This window comes from Aythya fuligula, chromosome 4 (assembly GCF_009819795.1).
Source record: "Aythya fuligula isolate bAytFul2 chromosome 4, bAytFul2.pri, whole genome shotgun sequence".
Taxonomy (NCBI): domain Eukaryota; kingdom Metazoa; phylum Chordata; class Aves; order Anseriformes; family Anatidae; genus Aythya; species Aythya fuligula.
The window spans coordinates 45,243,919-45,261,999 of record NC_045562.1 but is presented as its reverse complement, the minus strand read 5'-3'; the positions used below and the strand labels follow the sequence as shown (position 1 = coordinate 45,261,999).

Below are 18,081 nucleotides of genomic sequence, written 5' to 3'. Positions count from 1 at the left end.
GTGAAAACTGAGTGCCTTCTCTGTCCTTTCAGGGACAATTATAACAAGAAAGATAATCATATGTTTGGAAAGAAAGAGAAAGCAAAATAATTCATTTCACAACAGAAGAAACTAGGTATTTGGAGTAAGGAGCAATGTAAAGCATGCTGAGCCTAGATCAAGTTTATAATGACACACATCAAAATTCTTTAAGAAACTTTAATATATTAGTCTGTATGGTTAGTATCCACCCAGTAACTGTCACCTTTGTAGATTTTCGTGTGAGAATCTGTACTGTAAATTCACAAACATTACTATTTATACAAAGGCTTCCCAATTTTGGCAGAGGTTTTGTGAGTATGCCTGTGTTCTTGTTCAAGTCACAGAATTGGCTCCCAAAATCAGTTTCACTGCTCTTCACAAAATGCTGTTGGCTGTTAGTCAAAGTTTTCCCGTGGGTTAGCCTCTTAAAATGAATTAAATAGGAGTCTTTTAAATAAATTCCTGGTCTTGACATTTGCTGTTTTACCCAAGCATTTGTCATTGAAAAGTCTATCATACAGCAAAGTGGTAGCTTTTGACAGCAGAATCTGTATCACAGCAGATTTTTCTCCACTCCATGCATTATCCCCTCCTTTCCTGCCTTGTTTACCTGACACTCAGATTAGGTACAAATGAGAATCGTTTTTAAAGTTTTCCCCTCCATCCTTTGTGAAAGTGGACTTGCCCTACTTGCTTCGTTATAGGGTGTACCGCCTACCTACTTTTCACTAAGTTTCCAGGGACCGAGAGGTATCCAGATCCCACACAGACTGTTCAGAGCAAAACCCTATTTGCATCTAGAGAGATTACGTACCAATGCATGTTTTTGTTTTGTTTTGTTTTTAGCTTAATCTTTTTTTCTCTCCTTTCCAACTCTTTCATTAAAAAGAGACACAAACTGCAGAATTTATATCTAGATTTTCTCCACATGAAACCTATTAGCAGAAACTGGGACTTTAGTTAAACGTATCATACAGGCAGAAATGGCTCTTGAAATTCATATCTAATTAGTTTTGCAGGAACTGTGGAATGGCTAGGATTCCCTGTTTTAGCTTTTACCTCTCTTCTTCCTGCCTCAACCAATTCAAAGACCCAGATCCAAATACTTCGTTCAGCAATCCAACCTTGTTCACACCCTGTTTCATAGCCACAAAAGCCAAATGCATTTTGCTCAGAAAGGGCTGATTGTCTTGGATAAATTCAATGGTAACTATGACCAGGTTTCCCACTATTCTGCAGTCCCACGCCAATAACTCCACCAATATTACTCTGCAAATACAGCCAGTAGCTGCAGTACCCAACACTAAGAAACTGCTCCAAATCACCTGCCTTTTAAATTCAAGACATTATTTCTTGTTACATTTTCTTTTTCTCCTTCTGGTGCCCCTTACAGTTGTGAAGGCAGACTTTACACTTCAGGTCCCAACACACTTGCTATGAAATTGCAGCCCTACCGTTCTCCTTGTAGCCCATTCCCAAGATGACCTCTGGTGCTCTGTAGTAACGTGTCACCACATATGGAGTCATCATGAAGCTTGTGCCTGCAGTCCGGGCCAGTCCAAAATCCAAAATCTTCAACGTGCAGTCAGATTTTACCACAATATTACTTGGTTTTAAATCCTGAAAAGATAGTGAGAAGAGATATGACTGCACTTCATAAAGCTAGCCACAGAAGCGATCTGGACTGATATTTTAGGTCATCCTTGAAATATTACTTTACTCTCTGACACCAATAGTTACAATCACAAATCACTTGCAGGTACATGGTAAAATCTTGCTACTGTTTCTCTCAACATCCTTCACAAGGGTTGCTAGTGTGGCATATTCGGAGGCTTTAGTTGGATGGTGGGAGCTTACTAGAGTTAAATTCCAACTGTATATGTGGAGTTACCTTACTGTTTGATTTATATGAATTTTTCAATTCATCCTTTCCCAGAAGACCACCTTGAAGCCAGGTCTATTACCCTTCTGTGTCTTTTATGCCAAGAAAGGAGACCTTGGTTTATAGTTAAACAATGTTCACCTTGGAACACATTTTATTAGCCCTTCTTCTCTTCCTTTCACAAGGGAAGAGAAATATTTTCTCTTCTGTTTTTTTAAACAGGGAAACAAATATTAGTAAAAGCACGTTTTAATAAAGAATAAGGTTATTTTTAATCCACTGAGTATTGCCTCCTGCTCGCAGTCACATGAACTGTTCCTTCTGTTGTCAACAGGCACAGGTAGAGAACTCCGGCATTCACAGCCGGGTGCTCCGCCCTTAGCAGACACCGTGCTCTGAGGTAGAGAAGTAAAATGAGAGGATGCATTTAATACACACTTCACAGCCTTTTCATTCATTTTTCATTCATTTTTTCATTCATTCAGTGAACGTAAATCATGTTTAATATTAATTCCATATGTTCTGCCTGCTCTCTGTGGAGCTTGATCTGACTTGTATGACATTGAGCTGGATCTTGATCATACTTGTATGACACGATGACACATACGACTTGTACAACATCAGTTCAGATAGTCTGAACATTAGGATGCAGACAGCTGCATTTTCAAGAGCAATACCCTTTCTCTATATGTTTCAGAGATCGTATGTACTTGGTGATTTCCAGTGCTTATTGTTTGGCTATTATTAATAAGGACGTGACCTTTTAAAAGTTCACAATGAATCTCACTTTTAAAACAGCCAAAAAGCTACTCTGACAAGGGGCTATGATGGGCTATGACTTATAAAGGTATGGCCATTTCTCTGGGGGATAGGGCTTAGATCCGCAGTACACAAGATACTTTAACTGGTTTCTCAAGTCCTCATAAGGATGCCATTTGCTGCCCTAAGTTTCAAACCCAAGTCTGCTTACCCTGTGAATGATTCCTGCGGAGTGAAGATGCTTGATACCACAGAGCATTTGGTAAAGTAGGTAAGACATTCGCTCATGGTCGAGCTCCATCTGAATGACCTGGCACAGATTGGCATCCATTAACTCCATTACCAGGTAACTAAATGAAAAAGCAAAGTTATGAGCTTATCATCTGTGTTGAGGAAGAACTACAGCATCATTTCCAGTGAGTAACAAAGCCTTTCCTTGCTTCAAAATGGCACTGATTTCTGCTGACTGGATATAACATAGCTGGAGAGTGGCTAAGCACAGAAATGGCTCACAACCATATCATTGTGGTGCTCGTCTCTCACTGCACCAACGCTGTTCTTGGTGGGCCCTTCTTGGTACATTCCCCAGAGACTGTACCTTACATGCACACACAAGCAGCACAGAATTGAACCATGCAGAACACAGAAGAGCCACAAGCATCAAAATGACACGACTACTTGGCCTTTGATCATTATGAGGAATGGATACCACAGCACTCGTAGGAATCTGAGAGCAGTGGTGCTAAAACATGCATCCCCACGTGAAATGTCTCCAAAACCCTCCTAAGACTGCATGACTAAACTCAGTTCTCATTACAAACAATTGGTCTTGAGCTTCTGGTAAATAAGCTTCGCTGACAACCTCAGCAGGACCTTATCCTGGTCCCCTTGAGAGAGAAGTTAATAAGTTGAACACACACAGCTCATTTCTTATGAGACTTCTCATAAGCACAGCTGAATCTTAATTATAACAGGGCATCAAAGCGCTCTCAAACTTTGGGGAAAACACTAGCTTTCTATTTCTGTGTGACCTACATGCCTCATCTTCTCCCCAGCACTACTTATCTCCTCTGCTCTGTACATGTCTGCAGTGACAATTTTATGCAGAAGACTTGTATACCAAAACCAGAACCACACTCGCCACTGCTATCTGTCTGTTGGCATCACTGCTATCAGAGTACAGAAGGGAATACATTTCCATACCATGCATACAGAATATGGGAAAGACTGAAAGATAAAAGGCATGCAGCTATATAAAACACTATTTAAAATTTCACTCAGGGCAGGTTCATGCTATGCACAGTAGTGCTTGTGCAATAGGCAATGCTCAGCAGAGATGCTAGTCATCCTTTACACCTAGCACTGGTTCCCCAGGCAAGTAATTGTAGGCAGTCAAAGGTTAGTACAAAGCCAACATGAAAGGAGGAAATATTTCACATCTGTCTCTCTTATGGGAAATTATTTCAGAGTGAATTGCTGCGTTTCAAAACCTCATGACTCAGGGAGCTGTGCAACAACCATCATTTTCCAAGCAAGCTAACACCACAAAAGCAGGCCCCTTTACCTACTGACACCTCTTCCCATGCGTTTGAAGGTAAGTGCAAGTAACTGTAAGTCTCTCGAGAAGGGTCTCACCAGCAGGCTTTGCACACTTACAGTACTTAGGAATCCCAACATTTGGCACCTTATAAATGTCAGAAGTCTCTGAACATGGGAATGTAGGGTGTCTGTCTACCAAAGTGTGGTCTACACATGATCATTTTAAGAGGAGCTCACAGCCTTTGTATTCTGCCAAGTTACTGAGTTCATGGTACACTATAATGCCCTACGTCTCTAAAGCTTTAGTTTAATTATTTCCTGTATTACTTACACATCCTGGAACTCCTCCAGAGATTTCTGTGGTGTGAAGACATTTAATAAACTGATAATCTGAAAAGCAGAGTAAGACAAAAGGAGGAAGACAAGTGATAAAGGTAAGCAGTTGAACCCATTTTGAAGTGAGTGTTAAAGGACAAACTGTTTTCCACTGCTCAGTTTATACCAGCACTTCTCACTTCATGGCTCAGTAAGAAGCTGGCAGCATTCAAAATAAAATGCCTCACACCTCTAAGATTTCTTCAAGGTGCACTTGAAATGGTTTCTGAAAAAAGGATTAGTAAGGAATGATAAACCAAAATGATAACGGTGAAAGGTTCAAAGACCAGCCTCAGCTCAGTCTGCGGGAACAGTCCTCTTGTGACAGCCACAACTATCTTATATATGAAGAATGCATGTCTGAGGAGAGAAGTAATCAAGGACCATCGTACTGTAAGTAAACAGAAGACCTTCCTTCTCTCTGACATAGCTTCAACTCCTTTGAGGGCACTTATCCACACAAACTGACACAGTTTCCATCCCCAGACATACTGCATTTTAGTAAAAGCACTTCAAAAGGGCAGGTACTTTCTAGGCTAAAACAGGACTTCTGTTATGCAAGGTGTATTACTTGTTTTTTAAACATGCTGGGCTACTGAAAGACACTGACAGCAACATGCAAGGCAGCACAGAGGAAAAACGTGACCTTAGGGATCCAAATTCCTCGTGCTTTCCTTCTTGTGGGTGGGAAAGGTAGGAGATGGAGGCAAAGCCACCACGAAGATCACATCTGAACCTCTCCCTCTCTGCCTACACCACCTCTCTAGGCTTGTCTTGACAATCTTCACCTTCCTGTGCATTTCTCAAAACTCTTAATCAGCAAATGCTGCACTGTCATCAGCTTTTATGCAGCATTTTAAAACACATATATTCAAAATGAGTATCACTACTCTGCAGTCCTCTGCTCTTCTCTGTCTATTCTAAACTAAGTGAGAACACATCATTCTCCTGCTTACATGGAGGACTACTCACCGCTGCATTTTTAAAGCCTGCTGGATTGCTCTGACTGAGGGTAGCTTCAATCCATGCCAGTAGGGAAGAGGCAGGTACACACCAATTGACAAGGTGAAACAAGGAAAAGTCAATGCCCAGAGGTGGGGGCAGAGGACGTTAAAGGTGACAAATCCCACTTTTTGTCATTTTAGGGCCAAACCTTTTTCTTTGCATGTGAATTTGTGATTGGTGCAAAGTACCAAACCTCAGCTTACATTATGCTTTTCAAGCTCATCTACGTTCTGCATAATGAGAAAGCCATCTCAGGGTCTGAGGCAAGAGTAAACGTAGCTAACTGAAAAATTCACTCCTATTGAAAGGAAGGGGCATCCAGCAACAGCAGCAGAGAAGGAACTGTAAGAATATGAAATCCTTGGGAAGTCCCTTGAGCAATGCATTGGGGCAATCCTACACAACCTATTATAAAAACAGCAAGTGTACATACAGGCAGACAGACAGTTCTAAGTTGCTATTAGCATACAGACAAGAGCTAAGTCCACTGCTACAGTTAAGGATATTTTACTTCATTACAAATTCTAGATTTTATACAATTGGTGGTGGGTGTACAATGCAGGGTAGTCTAGGACTTCCTAACGTTGTTTATTTCAACAAGAGTGCTTTAAGTAAAAGGAATGGTGCAACATGTTGTGGCTTCAGAGTTCTTGGTTCCACACTATTAGCTAACGTACAAATACATGGAAATGGTCAAGTGTTTTGGGTTCTTTACTTCCTTCAACATATTAAAAATAATCTTATAATGATGGCCCCTTATCTTGCACAATCTGTACATCACATCTGCACGATACTAGGTTTCAGATGAAGTCCAGAACAAGGAGTGACACTTGAGCTGGGTACTCCAACTCAAGAAACACTGCTTTGAGTCTTGAGCCCTAGTGACAGGAGGACGGAGCCAGCATTCCAACCATCACTTATGTATTTCTGGAAAAACAGTAGACAAGAACATATTCTGCTCTCTCCCCTTCCATCACCCCCCGCCTACTCGCTGGGCTCCATTTGGCACAGCCTTTACAGTAGTATATGCAATAAACTCATTCCCCTATGCCAGCAAATAGTGTCAGAGAGAAGGTAGCCCTTGAGCATACTTTACTTCTCATTTCCCCTCTTGTAAAAAGGCATCCATCGTAAGAGGTTTCTTCCTAACAAACCAAAATGTTTGTTTGTTTCCTATAGAAAACTTACATTTTTATGATTCACACACTTCATGAGGACCAGCTCTCTGTATGCTCGCTTGGCGTGGGTTTGGTTCTGAAATGGTCTGCTGAGCTTCTTAATGGCCACGTTTCTGTCAAGGACAGCATCATATGCAGCACTGCAGTAATTACAAACACAAGGGTTATACGTCTGAGAGGATATCCTTCATTTCAAAGGGCAAATTCCTGGGCCTCAAGCCTATTATTCCAATTTTTCACCCCAAGAATAGTAGTGGAACAAGGAGAGAGTGTCCAGGGAGAAAAAAAGAAGACATCAAGAGGAAACATATGCCACCACATCAGCAGAGTATAGCATGCACCACTGCTTCTGAACTCTAGTTTCATAGGAAGCTAACATTTATTTTCAAGGAGTGAAGAAAAAAAAAAAAAACATTACGTAACTCTAAATAAAAATACAATAAAAACTTGATTTGAGAAGTTCTTTCCTAAAGCAACAATGTGCACTGGGTGCAGTGGAGAGACATATACTTTTCCCATCATGATTAAGGACACTTTCACCAGGTGGCTCAGTGAGCAATTTCCCACTTATTTAGAATGAGTTTTGTCTTTTTCTTATGATATTTTTAATTAAATCAAATTATTTAATTATTCCTATACACCACATCATCCAGTTCTACTTACAAACCTAGAAAAAGAACAATTTCACAAAATGTCTTTGTCATTTCCTTTTAGTACTGAAAAAATTGTTGCATATGCTTAGTTAAAAATTTTGAGAACGTGAAGAAATACAAGCTGTGGTTTGCAGAGCAGGCTCTTAAAAATGGGCTTCTAAAATTCTCTTCTAGCTTTTAAAATATTTTGCACAACTTTCACATATTTCGATAACCTTTCACCTCCTGTGAGTTTGTACCACTTTTATTTTGGTTGCTGCAATATGACTACACAAGTGCCAACTTCTACATTTCATAAAGCACAAGTTCTCAGACATGTTCTCCAACTAACAGTCCTCAGATCCTGTTCCCGATTCCCCCTTTTCTCAAGAAATTAATTCCTGCTTACTGTAGGCATTCAGTGACATTCACTTACAGCATCTTACTGACCATGTACAAAGCAGAAAGCATACATCAGAAGCTTAGTTACATAGCCAACAAAAATTTACAAGCTCTTTAAAAAACTTTGGCAATGTCTGTCTTGAAATACCTCCTCCACCTGCGTGGTTTCCAGTTACACTACTCCTACATCACGAACACACTAAATACATCCCTGAAAAAAAAGCAGCTGATTACTAGAGGTGGTGAGGAACACTTTGAAGAATACTTTAGTAAACTACTGACATTTGGGGCAGGATGGTGGGATTTCCCCCTAAGAAGGTCTGCAGACAAGGAAAAAAAACCAATAGCTTATGAATGTCCTTTGAGATATTCTGAAATTTTCAGGGAGTTCCATTTCAATATTTTCATAGTGAAACTATTTCAGTTCAAACCCCAAATTTAGAGAGAAACGTACAAATAAATAGAAAGCCAAAAGAGTTTAAAATCATGATCTTTCTATATTTAAATGCTTCACCTCTATCATTGATGGACAGAGGCTTTGAATATACTTTAGCAGGCAAATGTCTCAGCTAATCCATATTACCTCATCACTCAACAGCTTTTAAAAAGAATAGCCCACATAAGACTCAGTTGAGTTATATAGGAATGTTTTAAATCACTTTCATCTCATTTTCTATTCATGTATTTTGATTTCATTAGTTATGTCATATCATCAAAGGAGTTACCAAGCAGTAACACCAAAAAGTTTGTCTGTGCAACCATTTTCCCCAGTTTCTGTTCTCTGATCATTTTTCTGATTTTTCTCTCTGTCAAAGCAAGAGATACAAAAGCACCAATCTAAAATCAGAAAAACAAAGCTTTTTTAAGCCCTAGGTGTTACGATCCATTTCCAGTCCTCTACGTATTGTAATGGCTGCTTCCTCAACTATGGAGAAAAAGAAAACTAAGATACTCCTTCGTACAGCACTATTTGCTCTGAGATACAAGGATCTCACTTGTAGTTTTATTCTTGCCTTCTATCAAATAAATGGAAGGTGTCCAACCACTTCAAGACATCAATAGGTAAATTCATTGCACCAAGTAAATTAATAGTACTGATGCTTTTTGCTATTCACTGGAGAGAATCTTTTGTTTCCAGACAGCCAACTATGCATTTTACTACAATGAAATTACGGACACCACACGTAGATCCCCACTCCACAAAATCCTTTCCTCAGAACACCAAGATTAGCACTGATGATATATAACAGCCTTCTTAAGACAAACTTCCATCACTGGCAGAAGAGTGGCTGCATGAACAGGTGACTCAAGGGAACAGGAGTAAGAGAGAGTAACGAGCGTCTGAGAACTGATGTGAAAAGGTCAAGCATAAAAGGCAATTTCAAGATCTCCAGTAAGACAGTGGATTTGCATGTAAACCCTGTGCTCCTTTCTCTGGAAACTGTATTGGAACTTTGCTAACTATGAAATTATTTTTTAAATTTATACAGTTGCCTATTTTTGTAACAAAGACTATAATTCAGCTCCCAGCCTTGTAATTAAATTTTAGTTCTACTTCAATATGAGCTCAGAAAAAAAGAATCCTCCAAGCTTACTATCAAATCTCTGGCAGCTGCACAGATGGAAAATGCAGTAAATAAACTCTTCCATTGTAAATTCTGTTTATGACTAGTTTTGTAAGGTAAATGTTAGTGTTAGAACTGCCTTTTTAAAAACTGTAAATAATTTGAAAAAAAAAAAAAACCACCAACAATTTAGCAGAGAATAGTTCTAGCCAGATGTGAAAATAAATTCATGACTACCGAGGCTCATATGTAATTATAGCTATTTAACAACTTTTTTGCTGACTCCAGAAAAAAAAAAAAAAAAAAAGAAACTAAGTGCAATTCTTCTTAGTCCAATGGATTTACACAAACAGCTAACCATTTACCACTAATGCTGTGCATGAGTTCAAGCTGCAAGAATCAATTATCAATGCTCTGTTATCACACACTTGAAGGACCAGGCAGTCGTTTTTCCATGCGAGTTAGCAAGCCAAGGGAAGCATTCCAGTTAGACATCCAAGATGCTGTTTCAATAGACACAATATAGAATGGAAGGAATCTTTTAATCAATTATCTCTTTTAATTAATAATGAAACTTAACACTAGCCACTCCCATTATAATCTACCACAGAACTGACTGACAAAGTCGGAGAAAACATTCTTTTAAAATAGACTTTTGGAGACGGGTAGCAAAATGGCAATTTTTGATAGTCTTCAGCTTCAAGACTCTTTGGATGTGGGGTAGTTGCATCCTTTTCAAGCTCCTTGTGTTTTCTCCAGCCACTACTGGACTAAAGCAGCCTTTCTCAAGAGATGATGGACTAGAAGCCCAAAAGAGAGGAGAAAGCTCCCAGCTGTCAGCCCCCAAGGACAGGCTGTGAAACAAAGATGTACCACTGAAACTGGACAATTTCAGAAGTAAAGGTTCAAAACGTAAAGGAACCTGTTAGAGAACTGGAGCTGTCATTCAGTGTCCACGTGCTTCCATGTATTTATTAAACCTACTGCACACAAAATCTAGTCAAAAAGGAAAAGACAGATCTTGCTCTTCAGCTTGCCCAAGCCTGCATTTTATGCAGTACCCTGAAAAAGCTTGTTTTCAAACTGTGCCTCAAAGACTTACAGCTCTGGTACCAAACTGAAATCCTCTGAAAATGAGGAAGTTCATCATCCGCTTCGCATGATGGATTTTACATTTAGATATTAAGTATTTCAGAACAAAGAAGAGCACGCTTGGCACATTTTGTCTACAGAGTATCCTGGTCTCATGTCTCATTATGTTATGGTATCACTGAAATTATTACTGCAGCATTTCAATATATATATTTCCTTGTGTCACTATGGCAGACTTATGCTGTCTTCTACTTTGCAAAATAGAGCACTCCAAAGGCCCTGGTTAAATTCAAGTGTGTTTTAGCTGACTTGTGTTTTTTTCAAGTTGTTAGATTTAAAGCTCTCTGGTTATCTGCACATTAAACAAGAAAAGGTGATTTAAAGAGGTCTATGCACATTTGTGTACAAAAATGTAGGGAAAACACTAAAAAACAGAAAAACTGCTCACTTGAACAGTCATAACTGTGCTTATAGAAACAAGACTCAGGCATAGCTAGAAGAAACTACTTGAAAATCAGCATCTCCCCTGCTGGATCCTTGGTGGTGTGTATCTGGATAACTACCACCCTAGAGATTTTGTTCAGAGATCCGAATGCATACGTGCATTTTCTTAAGAAAGCAAACACCAAGAAGTCCAAGCCCACACTTCATGCAGTCCCTTTACTTTCACCCTTAAAGGATTATAAAGTATTGCTTTTGTATTCATGGGATCCGCAGTGCAACTTGAACACCTATTATTCATTCTAAGTGCTGCACTCAGCCCCATTGCTTCAAATGTCAAAGCCAGGCAGCCCTTTCTAGCAGGAAAAAAAAAAAAAAAAAAAAGGAAGTGCAGTGAATTTATATTTCTAAAGGTAAGAAGATTCAAAAACTTCACTGTGAAACCTATTTCACAGTTCAGGCAGATTGAGACAGCCATTATCCTCTCAATTTTCAGATTTGTTGTCTGAATTAAGATGGCTGAGCCACCATAGAGAAAACAATACAAGTTGCATGGATACAATGATTATTTTTATCCAACATATTTACTACGTAACTCCACTCGACATACTCCAACAGTGCTATACTGTAAATTCTCCACTTACCCTACTGCATAAAACTATAAAACCACAACATAATTCACGGTGCAGCAAAACAAGCTATACACTTCTAGAACCACTGGGAAAAACAGGAATCAGAGGCTGGAATATAGTAAAGAAAAGCAAGCTCTGGAATAAAATTTGTCCTCGTCTACTTCATGACAAATTGTCCTGTTACTATGCTGAGCCTGCACAAATGACTTTTTTTTAAAGAACAACTACATATGTGAAAATATCAAATTTGTTGATGTTAACATAGTTTTCTTTCCTTAAAAGCTCTAGCAGCTCTTAAACTCTGTCACCATCACAAACCATAAGCACATGAACAGAAGCTCCACACCATGCAGAGACCACAATCACATTGATTGAGCTGACGACTCAGATGCACAAGCTTATGCTCTTTTGGTTGTACAAAAATAGCTCCGCGGCGCTCTCATCTGCCGCTTGAACTTCAATTTAGTCATCTTTCTAGTTACACGAGCTGGTGATGCCCTAAAAAAGGCATCTCTTTGGAATCCACCACTCAGTTTTGTAGATGGATGCAGGATGAACTCCTTTCTCAGAGCCATGCTCACTCACAAGAGCTGCATCAGGACAAAGCATGAAAGGCAACACGGCAACAGCTGTCCTGTTCCTGAAAGGCATGCCAGGTGATGTAGAATAGGTACCATTTTAGTTTTTCTGGTGATTAAAATATTAAGGAGAATGCTTACATACTTCTCATTTCTATATATTCCACTGATTTTTATACTTAACTCTGTAAGTGACTCAGTTGTAGCATCATTTTCTGACAGAGCTGTCAGAAGAGAAGTGGTGCTTTCTGATTCTGCATTTATCATGCCACTAATTCAGTATTCATTCTGCACGCTGGCAACTGCCAGGCTAGGAAATGCAGCCTGGTCAGTGATACAAACCAGCATTTTTTCATTCTGTTTTTTAAATCCTCTAGACCAAAATGCTTTCCTTCACACAAGTGACGCTTAAGAGATAACAGTTTCTTGGTTTCCAAACCATGCTGCAAGCTTGAGAATTTAATGAAGCCAGAGCAAGGTAAAGATCTGAAAGATGGATCAGAGCTAGGGATGCTTATCAGTGTTCCATGACAGAAAATACAAGAGCAAAAGAAGTTGCTGTCCAATTTGTAGTAAAACCCAATCAAGTTCCATCTGCCCAGCATTTAGCAAAGGGGTATAAGATAAGAAATCTGGTGACCAATTTCCAGATTTGATGTTCTGAACTCTCAGCAGGGTACATACACTTGGGACACCTTTCAAGGTTTGTTAAGTGTCAAAGCAGCAAAGCCAGAAGAGTTCCAGTTCCCTCCTTCAACAGCCATGTACAGAACTAAGGAATTATGGACACTAAGGAAAAGTCTGAGCAGAAGCTGAGTCTTTAGTACTTTCCAACCGGCAGTCATGTGATGATTCTGTTATTCTTGGATCTGCAGACTGAAACAGAAAACAGCTACTGTCTTCCATATCCACCTCACAGTAGTAATTTAAAAAACTTAGTGGCTTGTCTGATGAAGAGAACAAAAGCTGTCAGTTTAAGGAGAAAGAAACAGTAACATTTCTTGCTGCATTCCTCAACTGCTTAAAAACCAAAAATTCAACCAGCACTGAAATCATATTGTCAGCAAGCGATCATCTACAACGTGATAAGCATAGGAGGAAAAAAAGTTATTATAAACATTAACCCTAAAAGACTACTCAAACTCTAGTTTCCCAAGGCAAACCCCGTGACCTCTGCAAGGTTATTCCAAGCAGACGCAGATAATCAGAGATGCTGAAACATTATCTGTTGGTGTTCTGGGAGGGAACAAAGCCCATGCTCACACTTGGGTCACATTTACCCTCCCTGCCCCTACTTGATAACTAACTCATCCAGTATGCTCATGTCCAACTGGGGCAACTCACAGTGAGGGACATCTCTGACACAAGAAAAGATAGCAGTGAGTGAAAATGATGCTTTATCAGGATATAAAATATTTCACCTGCTGTACAGTAAGCCAAAATGGCTCACCACTTTAACAAGAACAAATGAATATGTCACTTAAGTTGTAGGGTTGCTCTGTTACACCATAACACATCAGAAATTACAAGATTTTTCCTGATTTCCAAATGCATTTTTCATTTGTAAATGAGAAATGAATTTCAACTGAATGGAAAAACTTACTACCATCAATACAGAAAAGAACAAAAGCAAGAAAACAAACAAAACCAAAAAAATACACTGATGTCCTCTTGGCCACCTGCTTTCACACCTGCTTCTCAGTCCTCCTCCTTACTGCTGCCCTTCCCAACTGCCTCTTTTTTATCACCAACTCTTTCTTTTCAGTTCTCCCAATAGCACCATGCAAAACATGTCTTATATTGTTCAAAAACTTCACTTAGGCTTCCTATGCAATCCTTTGTTTTCTATTTTCTTTCTGTTTTGCTTAATATCCATTATATTCTGGTTCTTCACCTGTCCCAGGTGTTACTGCTTATTGAAGGAAAGCAAGTCATTGGATGACAGATAACCTTTTGCTTTCTGTTAAACACACAGTGAAAATCTGTAGACCACTGATGTCAGAGAATAAATAGCACCAACTCATGTTGACAACGAAAGCTGAATGAACTAATCTACATTTCATTCCAGACTAGCTCTATTTTTCTATTTCCAGGTCAATTTCTTCCTTGTATTTGCCCATTTATTTAGATGCTTTGCCCTGTAGCCCCACTGCTATGATTCAATATGGTCACAGCAACTTTCCTACCGCAGAGGAAACGTCCTCTCCTGCTCTGCTGTCAGACATGCAGTAATCAGTGCGGAGGATGCAATAATCTTCATTTCAGCAGTGACACCATTTCAGGATAATGGATTAGAGGGAAAAGACTGAACTCGGTTAAGCAAGGACTGCAATGCACTGACTAGTTAATTCCAATCCCGATTGCCTGAGTGAACTGGTATTTACCTGCATCTGATTTCCAAGCAAAGATAAACAGAGCCTGCAGGTGAAGCAAGAAGAGTCTTAAAACTGTTGGATGTGACAAAGTACAGGAGCAAGAGATGCGATATGAAGAGGAGGAGACCTGGCAGAGGCCATAAGAAAGTCCCTGGTGGGGTAAGAGCAGATAGGTGCTTTTCATCCATAAAGGGAGTTATGAAATGTTACTGCCTGACAGCCAAAAACCTAAATAAAAATGAGTTATTAACCACCACAGAAAGACCTAAGGCCACAGAAATGTCAGTGACTTCTCTGTAGCCACAGAAGTTACTAACAGCTGATAAACACCGGTGTTCTTTTTTAATGGCACTAAGAGTCACAGATGCTTAACCATATCCACCCATGACCACGAAGAAACTTGCTCTCTACCTAGGAGCTGTACTGAGCCAGCCTGAGATCCTGGGTGTCACCTCTCACTGGAGCCACAAAGTGCCTCTGCAGCACTTCTGCTTATCACCAGGTTTAGCAAATACTGCTCTTAGGGTTCCTGCTCTTAGGGTTCACAAAAGCAGGTTGTGCGCAGACAGTTTCTAAAGCAGCTGATTTCATTTTTTTTTTTTGTTTTTACACACATCTGCACAGGGAAAATTTGGTCTGGATTTTGCCTGCTGAAGTTTTGTAGTCATGGAAACTATACAGGTTATTTAAGGCAAAAAAAGGAAAGAAAGATGGAGTCAGAGAAATAGGCAGTCTTGAGTACTTCAGAGACAGCCTCTGATCTCTATGCTCGCGGGGCACACTGTGGCACTTTTTTATTGCATATCGTTTATAATGCCCAGAATTTAAATTACATTTTCGATTTCTATGCACTAGCGAAGGGGAATGAAACACGAGACGATAAACATGAAATACATGGTGACTATCTCCCTGCCAGGAGTCTCTGCAGTTAAGCAGCAAAAGGACATGACAAAAAATATTTGAGGGATATTTTTGGTTAAGTAATTACATGTAAGTCCATATCCTTTCATTCTTTTAAGCTTTCAGGGGGGAAAAAAAAAGATACAAACAGTAATTCTTGTTCAAATGTGACATCTCAGGTATCTCTGTCATTTAAAAACAGCTCTACATCCTGTCTCAGGTTCTCTCACACACTGTTCCTGTACATATTTTTGTTTTCTTCTTGTTTCTTAAAGAAATTAACAGACAGAAGTAGTTTTAAGAATCAAGTAAACATGAAATATAAGCTGCTTATTCTTAAAGACAATTAAATTAACATAGCTGACTTTTCAGATGTGTAATGTACAGTTGGACATACGGCAGCTATCTATAATCCTTAGGCAGGCCAAGCTGAATTATTTGTTCAGTCATTAGCAAGAGCATCGCAAGACGTTCCCTCCTATGCAAGCAAACTGACTCTGAGTATGTGCTATTATGCCAATCCTAATAACATTACCTTCACAGACAAATCTGCCCAATTTAGATAGATGTATTCACTCCTAATATTCCAGAGCCCAAACCCACAGAGATACTAAACTTTTGCTATTTCCACTGGGAGTCACTCAGCACCTTACAATTCACGTGCCAGTGATTCAGAGACAATTTCAACATTTGCTATTTTCTGAAGAACTAAGTCATAGATTTTGCAGAATGAAAAAAACAGAACGTGCTGTTCCAGGTATAAGTCAGATGGTGATCAATGGCTAACTGAATACATATAATTAATTTTTTGGCATTTTAGGGCAATGACATGCTAGCAAATCCAGAGAATACTACAATGTAAATGCAAATTGTCATTGGAGAAAAGCTCTGCAATATTAAAATGAATGACTGAAGTCTGAAACTTGCTGTCAGTTTCCTTATGGTATTTCAAAATTTAAGAAATTCCTAAAGTGGAAAAAAAATAATAAACTGGCAATAGTTCAAACCATGTACTCTTGGGAGAAGTAAATCTCATCAAGTGTTGCCACTGTATGAGACAAAAAGCAGAAAATGTTTTTAAATTGCTATGCTCATTTCACTAGCAGTGCAGTAATAGTTCACAGTGCAAACTGACAAGGTATTTGCTATATTCCTCATACAGAACACTTGTACAGCTCTTGAAAAGCTGTCTTCAAAAACCTCCTCAGGAGCAGAGTGTCAAAGCACATCAGCAAAGCATACAACAGCACGAGAAACTTAAAACAATCTGAACTAATGGATACAAATTGGAGAATCTTTAACAGAACAGGATAAATCCGCAGCAGCCATCAACAATTTGAAGTGCAAAGAGTCAGCAAGACGTGACTGCGGAAACGAAATGCAGCTAACCCAACTCAAGATGTGCTCAGCACTGACTCAGGAAAGAGCCTACAGCCAACCAAATTAACACTGCCACTCCCTTCAGGGCCAGGGAAATTGTACCTGTAACTGGAAGCACTGTTCATTCCTTTTTTTTTTTTTTTTTTTCCTGAATAACGTGTTCTTTCTTTTCTTCTAGCAAAATTCCTGCTCTGCTCCACGATGGGAACACCTTTGGATTTCAGTGGAACTAGGCTGGTTTACACAAGCAGGCACACTGACATCTATCTATTTCACCTCTGGCACCAAGAAACAAAAATATTATTGTCAGGGCATGGTCCCACCTTTCATTTATTGATTTCCAGATATAGAATAGAAATAAAAATAAGCAATAGAAATACGGTAGTGTGTTAACTTGATAACACTCAGATGCCCACCCTTCTTTGTCCTTTTTCACTACACCACAGCACATGCACAACCTTCTTTCCTTGATTATTGAGGGCTGGGAGTTGAGTATGAAGTGGAAACTCCATTTTTCTTCAAGTTTTACCACTACTCCCATTGCAGTATCCCTTTGGAGCCTTACACTCAGACCAGGATTCAACTGTGCTACACAAAAATGGATATTAAGAATAACGGTCATACAAAAGAGCTTATGTGTTTTTGCAAACTCAAGAATTCAATGTTCTTCACCATTTACGAGCCCATTTCACAGAGAAACTTGTCATGTTAAATCAAAATCTACTTCTAAATGGCTCTGTTGATTCTTTCAGTCTTCAGTGACTTCTAGAGGCCTACAAGAAGAAACAGGCTACCCTAAATTATATACAATAAGAAAATATTTAAAAAAAATATATGGAGAATTAGAGTAAGTTTTCACCTACAGGACACTTCCCTGGGACAGCTCAAGGAGAACAGCAATGAAAACAAACTTAATATTGGACATGGCACAGCGGACAGGACATGCATTAACCCTATCAACCACCACTCTGACTCCATCCCCTGAGCCTGGGCACTGTGGTGACTGTTTCAGGGAGAGAATCCACAGGTGGATAACCAACCAGGAGCACCATCAGCACAACACTGTCAAAGGCAAGAACTTTGCACTCCTTAATATTCAACCACCAAATAACAATTGAATCAGCAAAGGAGAACAAGCCTTAGACAACACGGCAAGCTATTGCTTGACTTACTGTTATAGCAAACTCAAAAAGACTACCTGCTTCATCCTCATACTCAAAGAGATCATAAAATCACCCTACTAATTCCAAAAAAAACAAACACTCCAAAATTGCCCAGTTTACTGCTTCAAGGATAATATTAGTGTCCTAAAGATCTGCAGATGA

At 39.3% G+C, this 18,081-nt stretch overlaps 1 protein-coding gene across 11 annotated transcripts in view; it reads right to left on the bottom strand.

The window, feature by feature from the left end:
• The window catches only part of MAPK10 (mitogen-activated protein kinase 10), a 114,332-nt gene that overhangs the window by 26,637 nt on the left and 69,614 nt on the right, over positions 1–18,081 (bottom strand). For all 11 annotated transcript variants that reach the window (XM_032187317.1, XM_032187316.1, XM_032187318.1 and 8 more), the window contains 4 exons: positions 6,770–6,899; positions 4,533–4,591; positions 2,874–3,012; positions 1,476–1,641 (listed from right to left, as the gene is read on the bottom strand). In XM_032187317.1, the coding sequence (XP_032043208.1) occupies positions 1,476–1,641; positions 2,874–3,012; positions 4,533–4,591; positions 6,770–6,899 (494 nt within the window). The remainder of the gene's footprint in view (positions 1–1,475; positions 1,642–2,873; positions 3,013–4,532; positions 4,592–6,769; positions 6,900–18,081) is intronic.